Raw genomic sequence first — 17,157 nt, forward strand, 5'->3', positions numbered from 1 at the left:
ACAAACCTTTTTATAACATCTTACACTCACTCGGGATCGAGGGTAGAAAGTGTAGAGAAAGTGTACACTCGGGGTAGATGCCCTCGCAAAACGAACAGCGACGTTGCGTCATTTCCGTCAAAACGAACGCCAAAGTGTACACTTTTCGTAAAAGTGTAGAAAGTGTAGGCAAAACGAACAAACCTACTATTATCTTCCTACATCATATCCGTCGCGTTTCACATTTTAAATAAAAGAAATTCAGTTAAAATGTTAAAAGAACCAACCTTGATGGCTTCGTCCCTGGAGGAGTACTTGGTGAGAGCGATCCCATGGTTCAAGTACAGCCGGAAGTCCTGAACGGGACCATGTTGCATACACAACGTCTTCAGAGTGGACCCATCGATTTGTGGCGTCAGGTTCTTTAACAGAAGCCAGGTGGACACCCAGCCGGAATTGCCTCCGGCGGATTGAAGACCCCACGAACTGGAGGAACGTCCTACGGTTCCTAATCCGGCCCATCCGTTGCTGGCATTAGCAGCGCCCTTGCTGCCCAATCCTGGAGGTGGTCCACGGGCTTTGCTCATAGGAGCACCCCAAAGTTCTGACGTCACCGCAGTTGGAGGAGGCGCCGAATCCCCCCAAGTGTTCTTCGAGCTATTGTTAAATAATTCACGTTTCATTCTACGCACTATTTTCCTATGCTAATTTTCGCATTTTTAATACAATTCTAAACTATTTAAGGATTTCAATTTGTACACCATAAATACGAGAAAGAATCTATTTTCAAGATCTCCGAGGAAGTCTATCATTTAATTAATTAACGTGATAATAACGATCCACTTTAACGAAAATTTTTGCATTTAATCCCTTGGAGGATGTGACTTTATTGAAAATGGAAGGTTTGTATTTATTGCGGTAAATGAAGCTTTCGGACGGAACAAATCCCCAGAAATAAGAAGTTTTATTGAAAGTACCCTTCAACCTAATCAATTACAACAAAAAATTCCTTGTTTGTATGAGCGTCTTAAAGGAGACAAACTTTTTATTGAGTTTAAATACTCTGACTAGTTTCTAATAAAACTCGTAGTTTTTTTATTGCTTTAAGTTATTTATAGGGCATTCGGTTAATTTTGAAAATGGTCCAAGTCAATTCACACTTTAAAAACAACATTTTCGTATGAAATTCACCCAAAATTTCATATTAAAAACAAATTTCCATTAATCAAGACTAATAAAATTCTAAATTAAAATGTTGCACAATATAAAAATATTTTTTAAATTATTCAAATGCAATCCATTAAACATCTCGAAACAAAAAATATATGACTTAGACCACTTTCATAATTATGGGCACATATGTTACCTTGTGAAGGCACTAGGGGTCGTGGCTGGTGGATTGAAACTCCAAGTAGAATTGCTGAGACTTGGAATAGAAGTGTCGACATTGGCGGTCTGCGGTGGTGGCGAAGTCTTGCTGCTGGATGAGAATATGGCATCCGGGTCCTTGATGGCAGCCAAAGAAAGAGGAGACCGCACTACCGAGCCGGGAGTGATGCTGGGATCATCTTCGATACTTTTCATCTGTGTACCCTAAAACGACATGAAATATAGGTGGACCCGGACCTTAATCGATCATTCTTTTTTTTCTATCAAACTTAGTGCCAACTAACAGGAAAGAATTCCAAATATGGAAACGGACAAAGTTGACAAATCGCGTAAGAATTCTGTTTCATGCGGTAAAATGCCATTCTGACATGTCATTTCGTAATATCCTACGATAAAACTGATTACTGCATTAAAGTTTCTATTAACAGAATTCCCTCTGTGAAGTTTAAGATGCAGGTACGTTTATTAGGGATGCATTTTATCCGTTGGTAGTCCTGATTAGCTATCATGAAGTTGATTTTGAGCTTTTAATTAATTTTCTTGCGAATGAGTATTACTACTCAAATTACTAACTTTAACCATTCTGAAATGATACTAGGTATCAGTAGGGGGAAATGAAACGCGCCGAACCTTCGCTTTGGAAGAAAACCGAAGAACACGGAATTGTTACTTGTAAAAATATTTGTTACATTGTTTTTAAACATAAATAAGAAATAATAGTTTCTGTACGCAAACCGTAGTTACGTTTCTCTGTACAGACATTCTTTCTATATTGGAACATTGAATAGGTTTTGTCATCAGTACAGGCGATAATTACAAATTTTACAAGGGACATTGCAGTTTTCTGTTTCTGAGTATATCACCCAATATACGACAAGGAACGTTACTATTTACGTTACCGAATCTATAACAACTGACAAGAGAAGGAATAGGACATTAACAATTTCCCAGGAAACATTTGAATATATGGAATATATTTAATTCCAGTTGATTAAGGGGTTACACCACTTTGACGCACCCAAAAATTACGGTTTTCTTCAAGAATTTTTTTTTAAGAGTTAAAACGTTTTTATCCTAATTAAAGTACAGTAAGGTATTATACTACTATTAAACTCGCTCACTGCGAAAATCGGTGATCGTGCGGTGGGCAGGTGTATAGGTGTAAACGCGTTTTTCTTAAAACTGCATTTTAAAAATCGGTGGGCACTCTAGTTCCGCCAATTTTCAATCACTCGTCTTGATTCTTTTTTTAATTTTATTCGTGATATGTTTATCTAGCGAAATACGTATAGTTTTTTCAATGTATTGATATTCGCGTTTTTTATGCAACATTAATTAACGAAATTTAGGACAAAATACGTATCTTTCCTTTCAAATCGATGCCATTTTGTGAAAAATGCATATTTTTGAAAACGGCTAGGTATTTCGCTAGCTTTTCGGCTACGGAAACTAATTCTTTTTCGTTTATTGTTCTAACTTAAACCTGGACTGAGTTATCGTGCCCACCGCACGATCATCGATTTTCGCAGCGCTCCGGTAAATCGCCTTTCAAGCCGCCATTTTTGTAAATAAAAAAACACAAAAAAAGCATTTTTTGTTTGTTTAATAGTAGTATAATAACTTACTGTACTTTAATTTGGATAAAAACGTTTTAATTCTTAAAAAGAAATTCGTGAAAAACCGTAATTATTGGGTGGGTCAAAGTGGTTGTAACCCCTTAAAGCCTTAAATAATTAGATATCGATCGAAATATCAGAGCTCGACGTTCTTCTGGTTCTGGTTCAGGCTAAGTTAAACAATTTTTTTGTCGAAACTCCAAATTTTGAAAATGCCAGGATAATTCTTAGGTGCTCACGAGTCATGCGTCAAAGTTTAAGACAGTTTGGTCCAATACCCTTAAAAATAAGTGTTCTATTAGAATCGACTGATTTGAGGGGGGGTTTCACTTCACTTTAACTCGCTGTAATATTCAAATTAGTGTACAGGCATTTTGGAGTCCAAAACGGTAAAATACATCTTCGCGGTACTACGTATCATCTCGGGGTCAAAGTGGTGTAACCCCTTAAAGCATACCAAAGGCCATTTAAAAATGAAAAAACAATACTATCGATACCACCAATAGAAAATGGAACTTAGCTGTTGGGAAATGAATCAAGTAAATTGACGGTATTGGGAATGGATTACCTTCCACGGTTTGCCCGGTTCGAATTCTGGGACCAGGTCTGTGAAGGCAGCGCCACCTGGCTGCCATTCCTTGCCATCGGTGGAATCGCTGTTGCCGGCATCGGGCCACCCGCTGTCCCCAAGCCTGGAAGACCACGTTCCGTCTCCTTGTCCCAAGAGTGGATTCAAATTGGGACTACTATGTGATTGAGTCAATCCTCCGGGTGCTGTTGGAGGTTTGCTCGTGGTCCCAGGAGCTCGGGAGAACTCGTTTGTCGCAATGTCGCTATCTTTGTCTAGGGACGGTAGTTTCCATTGATTCAATCTGGACTGCTGTTGACTCTGAAACATTTATCAAAATAAGAAATCTACTACTCAACATCCTGACGAAATAAACAATACCCGTTCAAATACTACTAATGCGTCTTCTACCCTAAACTGCTCTGTTGATAACCACGTTAAGTCGCTTTTGTACATATTATTATATGTACATAATTTACGGATTTGTTAACAGTTGTTTTAAGGTGATATAAATGACGCTTAGAAATTTAATCGACGTCGATTAAATAAAATTCATCTATACCCTTTTTCGTGATAACGCCATTTTGGATATTCATGTGGTAACCTAAGCTGGCGTGCCACGTTGTCGATATTTATATTTATATCGAAGTTTGTTACACTCTACGTTGAGAATTATATGAAGTAAAGCCGTCCATATGTCGTTTCAGTTGAATAATTATAAAGAAATCGACGTAAAACTCTATAAATCCTCTGAATTCGTGATTTTTTATGCCGTAATTGACTACAGTGTGCCACCCTGCGCCATCTGTGATTTTCGTTTCAACTACATTTTCATTACCATTCAGACCTCGTATTACTATCGTTTTAGTATAGCAGCGCATAAGACACTTTTTTTTTGCGTTTATCCCGTTCAAATGCGAGTTTCTCAATTACCAGAATGTTCTAAATTGTTGTACAATAGTCCTGTCACTTTCGTTCCTCATATTAAGGCCTTCAATAATTGTGTATCGATCGAAATATGAGAGCTCGAATGCAGGGAAATTATGTATCTCATTACTGGACATGATAGGTGAATACCCTTATACAATATGTTAATAAGCTTCCAGATAAATCATTACCACGGGTGGTTCCTTGTTAACGGCGAGATCGCTGAAGCTGTTCTGCAACGCGGACATCGGATCGTGAACGGAAGTCTTGTAATACTCTGACGCCTGCGAAGGAGCTGCCGGATGCTGTTGCTGCTGTTGTTGCTTCATGTAAGTCGCCTGCTGAGCTGCGATCTGATTTTGCAAGTTCGCTATCTGTTGCTTGGTTTTCGTTATTTGGACGCTAATCTGCAATACTGTCTGCCCATTGCCCTTTAGCGAGCTTTGCACGGAGTGCTGCTGATGTAACTGCTGGAGAACCTTGATTTGTTGCAACAATTGGTTCAGGAGGATCAAGGTTTGCGGCGCCAGCGGCTGATTCAAGATCTGGTGATTCAAATAACCCTCTTGAACGGCCAGCTGGATCTGCTGAACCAACATTCGCAGTTGCTGGGTGCTGGGTTGATTTTGCGGCGTGCGAGATGCCTGAGGGCAGATATCAAATTGATTTGTCAGAAAAACACTTTTCATTGCTTTCGTAATCAACGAATCTTTTATGGCTGGTTCCCACATAACATACCCGGAACTTTACAATGACGACGGAAATTATTCACTACTTTTTCATCTTGTATAAATATATTACCAAATGTTTATGAGTATCATCAAATCGATTCTTATGTAAAAAGAATCGGTTTTGGTGTAATATAATAATTTGTATTTTTAATAACTAATAAGAAAGTCAAGCATTTTGTATTGTACAGCTGAAATGGAGCTTTCCAATTTGTTTAGACAGGACTAATAATGAAATCCGATTGTCCATGTGAATTATAATAAAATGCGATTCAGAGAAATCTCTAAATAGATTTCTTTTTAAATAAAGAAAAATAATCGCATAATCTAATTGATAAGATATATTTCTATAATCCTGTTGTATGGTTCTATTATCACTGTAAGAGAAACGGGCTACAAACAATGCAAAGCAAACTTCAAACAAATAGAATCCTCAAAAGTATTAAACAAAAAAAATCGGGGCCATCCAAAGCTTAAAAAACCAATGTCATAAGTACATAATACAACAAAACAAAGCAGCGTTCATACATTCTAGTCAACGGAAGGGAAGAACTCTTAATTCCTGGAAATTAAAAATGCTTTTTTAGCATCAAAAGTGGGATCACTTAATTATACGATATTCTGTACGCTGGGAGACATCAATGCCCTCCCATTCTGCACAGGCGATGTCGTATCTGCAGGGGAGGCATTCATGTTCGACAGTGTACGTACACCTACAAATTTAGATCAGTCTGTTTGTTTGTATCATGTTACCGTTTTTAAGTAGGATCATAGGGACGATACGACACAGTAAGCACTAATACCGATGAACCTGAACGGAATTATTTCGTTTAAATCTAGTTGCACCTAATAATTGATACTTCTTCATCCGCAATAAAAAACATAATTAAGGAGATTAATGAAAAAGCAACACTATTATACAATTATTAGAACGCAATATTTGTTTAATTATATTAAATGCATAATTTCACTGGCTGCGACAATGTTCATTTGTGCAATGAGTCCTTAAAGGAAAAAAAAAAAATGTATACTGAGAAAATAATTCAGAGCGTGCAGAACTTGTGTAATTTCTTTTCAACATATTAAATGTACTTTTTCTTTATGAAGGTCTTGCTATATGAACAATATTTCATTTAGGTAGAAAGACGCTTATTTATATATGCTATTCTAAATACCGGCCCAATTCATTAATATTATTTAGGGATTCATTTAACCATGGGGATAAGTAAAATCAGCCTTATGCATGAAAAACTTCTCCAAATCGTTTTTTTTTTTTTTTTGTATAGAATCTTTCAGGTTATACAATCATCATAGAAAAGGACGCGAAGGATTTTCAATCTACTGTTGAATACTATTTCTTAGCATTTATCGAAACATTTATTTAGCAAAAGTTTTGAAAAGGTGAACAATTCTCAACTGCGTTTAGTTTAAAATGAGTAAACAAGAGAAAAAAATATTAGACACAGATGATGTTTTCATATAGAATTTAGTAAACAAGCCAGTATTAATCCATGCCTGTGCATGGTTTTACTTAAAATAACTGAAGTGTAACCATTTTCTTCAGAAAGATATATCGAAGTATAATCTATTTAATATCTTTCGTCAACGAAATATTTTGTTACGCACATCCTCTTCTTACCCATAAGTTGAAGATCGGTGGAATCTTATAAGCTTTCAGTTTAAATCATTATTTTTCGGGTAAACATCGGCAAGAAATTATTTCAGACTTACTCTGCATTAACTCTATACGGGATTTCATTTTCTTGCGTAGATGTTCATTCCAATTAAAGTAATCTCCGCACAAGGTAGTTAGCAGGGCAAAAACGAGTGAACAATATTTACCCGATATGTCTTAAACACGATTTTAAAAAGACGCAGGTTTATCCTTGAAATCATTCGTTCGGCTTTACAGGATGGAGAAATTCTATATTTACTCTCATAAATCTCTAGAGTTTTAAGGCGAAGTAAAACACGTCGAGGGACTTGATCGACGCCGATAAAGAAGATTTTTCTATATTTGTTGGTTTTTATATTGACAGCTGTGTCGAATTATATTCGGTATTGTACCAAATGGCATACTCCACCTGTCGTTTTCGTACAATAAATATCAAGAAATCGAAGTAAAACTCCAGAAATCCTCTGGATTCATGCTTTTTGGGGCTCTAATTGAATGTAGAGGGACACCGTGCGCCATCTGTGATTTCCAGGTCAATTCAATTTTCACTCCGAGACCTCGTATTTCCATCGTTTTAGCATAGAAGCGCATACCTCACTTTTTTGCGTTTATCCCGTTCAAATGCAAGTTTATGGATTACTAGAGTGTTCTAAATTGTCGTAAAATTATCCTGATCCTTTCGGTTCTCATATCAGAGCCTTCGATAATTGTATATCTGTTACAGTGAAACACCGAAATCTGAAGAATGTCGACTTTCACCAGTGAATGTCAACATTCACATAGTCGCATCGTGTATGTCCGAAATATTTGCTAAATACCCTTATTTCTGACTTACACCGGTAAATGTTGACATTCACCGGTGTGTGATGTTGACACACACTGGAGAGGGTCGGAATGTACAACAATGTAATGAAATATTCGATCTTTCACCGACGTATTTGGTATCTGTTGACATTCACCGGTGAAAGTCGACATTCTCCCATTTCGGTCATTCACGGTAACATATTGATCGAAATATGAGAGCTCGACGCCATTTTGGTTCTGGTCTGGGCTGAGTTAAAAAGTTTTTTTAAAAAATCCAAATTTTGAATGTGTCAGGACAATTCTTAGATGATCAGAAGTGATGCGTCAAAGTTTCGGACAATTTGGTCTAATACCCTTAAAAAAAAAAGTGTTGTATTCGAATAACACCATCGTATAACACCATCCTCTCGCCGTGTCCGATATTTCGCATCCAATAGTGCTGGTGTGCAAATGATCCGTATTCAATTCCGATTCACTCTAAATGTCCCCACAAAAATATTACACCAAGCATATTGATTGCAGCTTATAACGGCGTATTTAATATTTTAAATACGCCACTGATCTATATATTGACTGGATAGTTGGTACCAATTTTCTCTATATTGAGAGATTTACGACGCAGAGGCACAACAGCGTCACTGAATAAAATCAGACATGCGCAGTAACACATTAGTAACTTTGTGAATAAGTTACTGCGCAAGTCTGATTTTGTTTAGTGACGCTGTTGTGCCTCTGCGTCGTAAATCTCTCAATATACAGCAAATCGGTACCAACTATCCAGTTAGTATATATTTTAAACACGCCACTGATTTATATACTAACTGAATAATTGGTACCGATTTGCTCTATATTGAGAGATTTACGACGCAGAGGCACAACAGCGTCGCTGAACAAAATTAGACTTGCGCAGTAACACACTTATTTACAAAGTCACTGCTGTGTTACTGCGCAAGTCTGATTTTGTGTAGTGACGCTGTTATGCCTCTGGGTCGTAAATCCCTCGGTATACAGCAAATCGGTACCAACTATCCAGTTACTATATATTTTAAACACGCCACTGATCTATATACTACCTGGATAGTTGGTACCAATTTTCTCTATATTGAGAGATTTACGACGCAGAAGCACAACGGCGTCACTGAATAAAATCAGACATACGCAGTAACACAGCAGTAACTTATTCACAAAGTTACTGCTGTGTTACTGTGCAAGTCTGATTTTGTTTAGTAACGTTGTTGTGCCTCTGCGTCGTAAATCTCTCAATATACAGCAAATCGATACCAACTATCCAGTTAGTATATATTTTAAACACGCCACTGATCTATATATTAACTGAATAGTTGGTATCGATTTGCTTTATACCGAGAGATTTAGGACACAAAGGTACATCGGCGTCACTGAATAAAATCAGACTTGCGCAGTAACACAGCAGTAACTTTGTGAATAATTCCCATTCGCTCTTGGTTTAAAATACTTCTACCATACGTACTTTTCAAAGGAAAATATAAAAAAAAAAATTCGGTTTTAAATACGCTACTGATCTATATACTAACTGGATAGTTGGTACCAATTTGCTCAATACCGAGAGATTTACGACACAAAGGTACATCGGCGTCACCGAATAAAATCAGACTTGCGCAGTAACACAGCAGTAACATTGTGAATAATTCCCATTCGCTTTTGGTTTAAAATACTTTTACCAAACGTGCTTTAAAAAAAATATACACATATATAGATATAAAAATAAAATTCTGTTTTTACAATCCAAGGAACGACCCTTTAATAACTTATGTCTAACTATGTCGATGTTCAACTAATCTGTATCGGTTAGTATTCGCTCTCGGCGAGTAAACGCACGAATAAAATTCCAAAAGTTTCAATAAAAGAACTCGATCCATTCTGTCTTTTAAAATTCAAATGTATATGAATTCATACGTCACAGTCTTCGCTGTGGTTACAACTATATAAGGTTGTAAAACAAACATGCATACATTAAGAAATTAACGAAAATGTGGAACAATGCCAACTAATACAGAGGCTGTTGTTATTATTATTAAAGTGAAGTGAAACACGTCGAGGAACTTGATCGACGTCGATAAAGAAGATTTTTCTAAATGCCTACGTTGCCGACGTTCGTTTTTATATTGACCGCTGTGTCGAATTATATTGGATATTGTACCAAATGGCATACTCCACCTGTCGTTCTCGTACAATAAATATCAAGAAATCGAAGTAAAACTCCAGAAATCCTCTGAATTCATGCTTTCTGGGGCCCTAATTGACTGTGGAGGGACACCCTGCGCCATCTGTGATTTCCAGGTCAATTAAATTTTCACTCCGAGACCTCGTATTCCCATCGTTTTAGCACAGAAGCGCATACAACACTTCTTTTGCCTTTATCCCGTTCAAATGGAGTTTATCGACTACCAGAGTGTTCTAAATTGTAAAATTGTCCTGACCCTTTCATTTCTCATATCAGAGCCTTCGATAATTGTATATTGATCGAAATACGAGAGCTCGACGCCATATTCGTTCTGGTCTCGGCTAAGTTAAATAATTTTTTCCAAAAACCCAAATTTTGAACCTGTCAGGACAATTCTTAGATGATCAGGAGTGACGTGTCAAAGTTTCGGACAGTTTGGTCTAATACCCTTAAAAAAAAGTATTGTATTCGAATCGACTGATTTGAAGGGGGTTTCACTTCACCTTAACGGGCCAGGAACAGAAATTTGCCAACTGAACGATCAAGAAAAATATAAAACGAGAAGACTAGAAATTCCGAAACGAAACCCTGTAAATCCAATCATCCGAGAAGACTAAACACCGATACCACTGAAATAGTTGCTATATATTCCGAGCCGAGAGAAGTGGACACTATATGGTCAACCCCGTGATCGCGTATATACCATCAAGTGTTAATAAGAGCTCTACCTTGAAATCCAGACTTTCAGATACAAAACAAAACAGTGTCGAGAGCAATTATCGAGTACTCCATAGTCATGACACATGACGTGTTTTTCCCAAGTCCCTCGTCAGCTCTGATCCTACCCCGCGATTAATCCTATTCCTGCATTTTAAAATCGGCGAGACTAATGATATTCATTGTCCTATATTATGAACCATTGTTTCATCTTCACCTGAAAAAGCTGAATATCGTACAACGTAGGTAATTTTAAAGCTCTTTTCGAGAAGTACATGAAGCATTCGATAAAAAATCTAGGCGGGAAGCAATGTCTATAATTGTCTACATTGATTACTTAAGGTGATATGAAAGGATCATTATATACATACATATACATATGTTACAGTGAAACACCGAAATCTGGAGAATGTCGATTTTCACCGGTGAATGTCAACATTCACATAGTCGCTTCGTGTATGTCCGAAATATTTGCTAAATACCCTTATTTCTGACTTACACCGGTAAATGTTGACATTCACCGGTGTGTGATTGTCGACACACACTGGAGAGAGTCCGAATGTACAACAATGTAATGAAATATTCGATCTTTCAGCGACGTATTTGGTATCTGTTGACATTCACCGGTGAAAGTCGACATTCTCCAATTTCGGTCATTCACGGTGACATATACATATATTACATATATATAACGTGAAAATATTTATGAAACTTTTCTCAAAATTGAGTGCACCGAATCATTTGAAACTTCAGCACGTGATTGGGAAGGCCCTAAGAAAGAACGCAATGCTCGTTAAATTTCATTTTTCACAAAATAAAGTTTTCTTTCTTTTATTTAGCTTACACTAGAACCAAGATCACATTTTTTTGTGAAAATTGAAATTTCACGAACATCGTGTTCTTCCTTAGGGCCTCCATTATCACGTGGTGGAGTTTCAAATGATTCGGTGCACCCAGTTTAGAGGAAAGTATTGTAAATATTTTCACGTTCTATATATATACACAAATATACAATATATATACAAACATNCTAAGGTTGGTCCTAAAACTCGCGAAATTTCATTCTGTACTTTAATTAGGATAAAAACGTTTTAACTCTTAAAAAAAAATTCTTGAAGAAAACCGTAATTTTTGGGTGCGTCAAAGTGGGGTAACCCCTTAAGGAAATCAGTTTCGTTCATGGAACGAACACTGCGCTTGAACAAAAGAATGAAATTGGCGAGAACAGACAGCGTGACGGTACTAAATAATAATTTGTCGATTTCAGGCAGTTCACCTGGTTAAATGGAGGTTGAGGCGCATTGGTAGTGGGCTGTTGCTGCTGCAGCTGCACAGCGGCTTGCTGTTGTTGCTGTTGCTGGAGCTTGAGGAGGCTGGCGCTGGCAACGGAACCACTAACGCCACCAGTGGCCGCCCCGCTGGGCACTCCCGCGCCCTGCATTCAATATCAAACCCTGTATCCCGAGCCCTTCCTAACGTCTCCTTGTTTATCGTCATCTTAGAACTAAGGTGCTTAACACTAGGTTTACGGGACCCGTCAATTTGACGGAATTCAAACTTCGAAAAGAAATACCGAAAAAACCGTAGCATTAATTTTAACCATTTTTGTATCGTAAATTAATCATTTCATCCAAAGAATTTGTACACGCAATTATTTTTTCCTAAGCCTTCTAATTATTAAAATCTGTATGTGGTATACCTATCTCTACGAAACCCGTCAAATTGACGGACTAGCTAATTTCATAAACAATCCATATATATTTGCTTCGTTGCAGAGAGGGTAAGGCGAAGATGAGAGTGAAAGTTTGCATTGAAAGTGGAAAGATGGAAGGATCTTCGGATAGTGAAGAGGAAAACTTCTTGAAAGGGTGTCGTAGCAAGAAAAGGATGCGCATTCTTTCTAGTTCTGACTCCGAGGATGAGAGGACGAGCATTCCAATCATTTCCGTGGTAATTTTTAAAAAAGGACTTTTCACTTATTAATCATTCATTTAAACGTAAAGCCTAGGGTTGTTTAATTCAGACTTAATTTGAATAAAACGATTTTTTAAAGAAAATGCGGGTTTTCGTTTACCCGTCAATTTGACGGATGCTCGTAGAAACAGGTATATATAAAACGCCCGTAAACCTAGTGTTAAGGCGATGTGAAAGTGACGCCGAAGAGGTTTTGTTTATAAAACTTCTCTCCCAATTCGGTCTACCGAATAGTTTGAAACGTTACAACGTGAATAGGGAAACTATAAGGAAGGTCCTGGAACTCATGAAATTTACATTCTTTTCTAATTTATAGGTATTTTAAAAATAGATTATAAAAAATGAAATTTCCCGAGTTTCAGGACCTATCTTAGGGTCTCCATATTCACGTTTTAAAGTATGAAACGAGTTGAGACACCCAGTTCTATGACAAGTTTTATGAACGATTGAGCTTTCGGCTGCCACTTTCACATCCCCTTAAGGTGATATGAAAGGGTCGCTCTATACATATAAAGCGTCAATATGTTTATCAAACTTGTCTCCAAACTGGGTGCACAGAATCGTTGGAAACTTGAACATGTGATAAGGAGGCCCTAAGGAAGAACGCGATGCTCGCAAAATTTCATTTTTCAAACAAAAATATATGTCCTTGGTATTAGTCTGGGATGTATTGAACATTTTTCTTCGAGAAATGAAATTTCATGAGTGTCGCGTTTATTCTTAAGGTCCCTGAAATCTCGTGCTGAAGTTTCAAAATATTAGGTGCGCCCTGTTTGGAGAAAAGTCTTATAAACATTTTCAAGTTTTGATATATGCATATGGCGCTTTCATATCACCTTAAAGGTGCAAGGCCATTTGCAAGTAACTTGCTAGAGATGCTCTCAGACATTTATTGCCGATAATGTTTACGATTCTGAAAGCGAAATTGCACGAGTGCTTGCGCTGTATAACGGTTTGCAGGTTTGTATACCGATAGACAAAATGTTTTCCCTGCAGATATGAAATCACCAATGTTTGATCAGGAGGCATTGATGTCTCCCAATATACCAGAAACTCCTATAGATGTTTGCATTCGAAGGTTAAAATTGCGCAAAACGATTTCTTGCTACAAGCTTCGAATATCCGGATTCGTGATTCATAGGACGGAAGAAAAGAAATCGGAGCACGAAGACAGCCATCTTCTGATATTTTCATCATGTCGACGATGAAATTCTCAACAATTCCGGGTTTTCCATTTTTAATTCCCACATAAGTGTTTCGTGAGCGCCTAAACTACTTCTGCCCTCAAGTCTTTTTGTAATCCGCACTTTTCTTGTTTTACTCCCAACCTTTGTTTTCTTTTTTTTTTTTAAATACAATTATAGCAGCACTAAGTGCAGCAATTACCGTTTCGTTACACGAGATTTTTATCATTAAATATCTAAAGCCCAAATAAAATTGCATAACTTTGTGGCCAGAGTATAAGTGCTAAACCGAATTACTCCCACGAGTCATCTTACAAGTACTTGCTAAAGAGGCTTGCGGCAGAACATTTTGTGACAAATTTATCGTTGCTATAAATGCAACAGTACATTGCTCTAGCATGAAATGGCACAAGTTTTTTACAAATGGACCCGCACCTTTAAATCAACGGTTAATCACAGATTTCTGTACTTCATATTCCATCGCTAACTTTTCTATTCTTTAACAACCAGTGATGTTTTGCGCAGTTAAGGGGATGTGAAAGTGGCATCCGAAAGCTCAATCGTTCATAAAACTTTTCTACGACCTGGGTGTCTCAAATCGTTTCATACTTTAAAACGTGAATATGCAGACCCTAAGGTTGGTCCTAAAACTCGCGAAATTTCATTTTTTATAAACTATCTTTAAAATACCTATAAACAAATTTGAGAAGAATTGAAATTTCATGAGTTTCAGGACCTTCCTTATAGTCTCCCTATTCACGTTGTAAAGTGTGAAACTATTCGGTAAATCGAGTTGGGAGAAAAGTTTTATAAACAAAATCCCTTCGATGCCACTTTTCCATCACCTTAACCTCTAGAGTCTTGTATGAATTCGGACGTGACCAAAAGTTCATTTTTTTAAGGGGATGTGAAAGTGGCATCCGAAAACTTAATCGTTCATGAAACTTTCCTATGAACTGGGTGTACCGAATCGTTTTAAACTTCCCATCGTGAATATAGAGACCATAAAAAAGGTCTTAACACTCATGAAATTTCATTTCTTATAAAATATGTTAAGAAAACTTATCAATAAATTTTATAAAAATATAAATTTCATGGGTGTCGGGACCTTCTTTATCGCCTTCATATTCACATTGGCAAGTTTGAAACGATTCGGAACACCCTCTTCGGAGAAAAGTCATAAACGAGACCTTTTTGACGCCACTTTCACATCACCATAAAGAAAATATGGGATTACGTTCACTATAATATCAATCATGAAATGGAACAAGTTTCTTACAAATGGACCCGCACCTTTAAATCAACGGTTAATCACAGATTTCTGTACTTCATATTTCATCGCTAACTTTTCTATTCTTTAACAACCAGTGATGTTTTGCGCAGTTAACCTCTAGAGTCTTGTATGAATTCGGACGTGACCAACGAAGAATCATCCCTGCTTTCCACATCCACATTGTTATTAGTTTCACTCGTCTTGATTATAACGGTATAATATTTAGTTCTTTAAAAACAATCAGGGAGTAATGTTGAAAAGACCAAAAAATATGTAGTCCGTGTAATATTGGTGAAGTATACAGTAACATTCAGCGTGAGAGATCACCGTTATACTAACTACCGTCTGCATTGCGCTTCTTTCTATCTGTTTGCTGATGCGATTTTATTACTCATATTGTTGAAAGGGGGAAAGCATCTTCGGCTGTTTAAAAAAAAAAGCGTCGATGTACGGCCGCAACAGATAATCCAATAATACTATACTGCCAGGTATTCGTCTACGATTTACATTAGAGTATGGAGTTAATCAAAATGGCTTCTGAAATAAATTACTTATTATTCAATGCCCAAAAAAATTTTGCCGTTTAATGGTGTTAATCTCTATTAATCAGGAAAGATATTATAAATATAAAAAGTTATGACTATACCAAGTGCTTTGACACCTAAATTTAAGATTTTTCAAAAAGTGGAGTTAGTCGATGTGTGCATTGAGCGGCTCATATAGGTTCACTGATATACGCCACCTCATACCGATTTTTTAACTTGTTATATTCATTATATACAAACTGAATAAAACACCTATTACACGCGAAAGCAATACCATATTGTTATTTAATAGTGCTTTTTTTTTTAATACAACACGAAAATTGAGACAAATACCACATCGAATTATTGGTGGCACCGAAAACTCGAAACAGTTTAATCAAACATGTTTATATCACTAGAAAATTGTTCCTTCAAACCAACAAAAAACTAACTAGTTTATGGAGCAAACGTATTAATCCAGTGATAGTTAAACAATGTGACAAGAATTGAATACAAAATCAATGCTTTTGTGTATAGTGATGAACCAGATTTATGGTTCTTAATTTAGGTGCATAATGGTTACTTGCAGAATACGAGTAAAATATTCACAAATAACATTCATTTTATAGAATTCCTAAGAATGTGCTTGATCCAATTGAAATAATAGTTTATTCCCGTTGGCCAACAGTTTAAATCATTTGTATATAACTGTTTATTTACTATTTTTATACTTTTCACTAAATACGTATAATGAAAACTAAGTACGATTACGAAATAATAATGTTAAGATTGTATAGATATTGGCATTTGTTTAGATCTCAAAATATGTTTAATCAATGTGAATTGTTTAACTGAATCCATTTTAACGATACATACAATGCAACTTTATCGTTTGAAGTAAGTTTTACTTTAAACGACTGCACACAGAATCTGCAAGAAACTTTTTAACTTCACTTCACAAATTTGTGAAATACCTTCCTGCGCATTATCTACGACAACAATAAACACATTTCGATGTATTCTTTGTGCAGATTTCAATTCATCAATGTAAAATAATTATATCGTTACACAAATCTAATTATTTCCCACCGTTCCTATACTGCGGATATGTCAAAGGAACTAAACAAAATTACTGTTTCCATATTTCAAATGATCCCGATTTAAACAATCAGATATTGGACAAACGTTAACGAAATTTGTGGCAGCTATATTTCACTGAAAGCACTCCAATGCAGAACGCGCGTTGTTTACCCTATTGTACGGGAACAATGTATTTTATACGATAATTTCCTTCAATAAAGGATGCAGTATTCACAAAATATCCACACAGTTTCATAGATAAAAAAAAAAAAGATGCAAAATCACGGGAAGAATTTACAATTTATTAAAGATAATCACAGGGTTAATGGTTTGATTCGTGCAATGCAGAAAGTTCAGACATTTCTTCAATCCATGCGCAGACATTTCTGACAACACAGGAAAAGATATTTCATCTATAGTAGCTTTGTAACCCAAAACAATAAGCTACAGACAGTTAATTTGTCTGAACTTTGATTGGGACTAATATGTATTAATAACGGCATTTCTTGTTGTCGT

The 17,157-nt window shown here is 36.5% G+C and overlaps 1 protein-coding gene across 10 annotated transcripts in view; it reads right to left on the minus strand.

Annotated features, from left to right (window-relative positions):
* LOC105696013 (trinucleotide repeat-containing gene 6C protein) overlaps positions 1-17,157 on the minus strand; it is an 84,024-nt gene that overhangs the window by 15,240 nt on the left and 51,627 nt on the right. For 8 of the 10 annotated variants that reach the window (XM_023432650.1, XM_023432652.1, XM_023432651.1 and 5 more), the window contains exons 11-15: positions 11,883-12,041; positions 4,671-5,123; positions 3,553-3,873; positions 1,346-1,572; positions 267-636 (exon numbers count right to left, since the gene is read on the minus strand). In XM_023432650.1, the coding sequence (XP_023288418.1) occupies positions 267-636; positions 1,346-1,572; positions 3,553-3,873; positions 4,671-5,123; positions 11,883-12,041 (1,530 nt within the window). The remainder of the gene's footprint in view (positions 1-266; positions 637-1,345; positions 1,573-3,552; positions 3,874-4,670; positions 5,124-11,882; positions 12,042-17,157) is intronic. The other 2 variants (XM_023432654.1, XM_012418123.1) reach the window with 2 other exon arrangements.

The sequence above is a fragment of the Orussus abietinus genome, unplaced genomic scaffold (genome assembly GCF_000612105.2).
Source record: "Orussus abietinus isolate OABI.00-Male unplaced genomic scaffold, Oabi_2.0 scaffold284, whole genome shotgun sequence".
NCBI lineage: Eukaryota > Metazoa > Arthropoda > Insecta > Hymenoptera > Orussidae > Orussus > Orussus abietinus.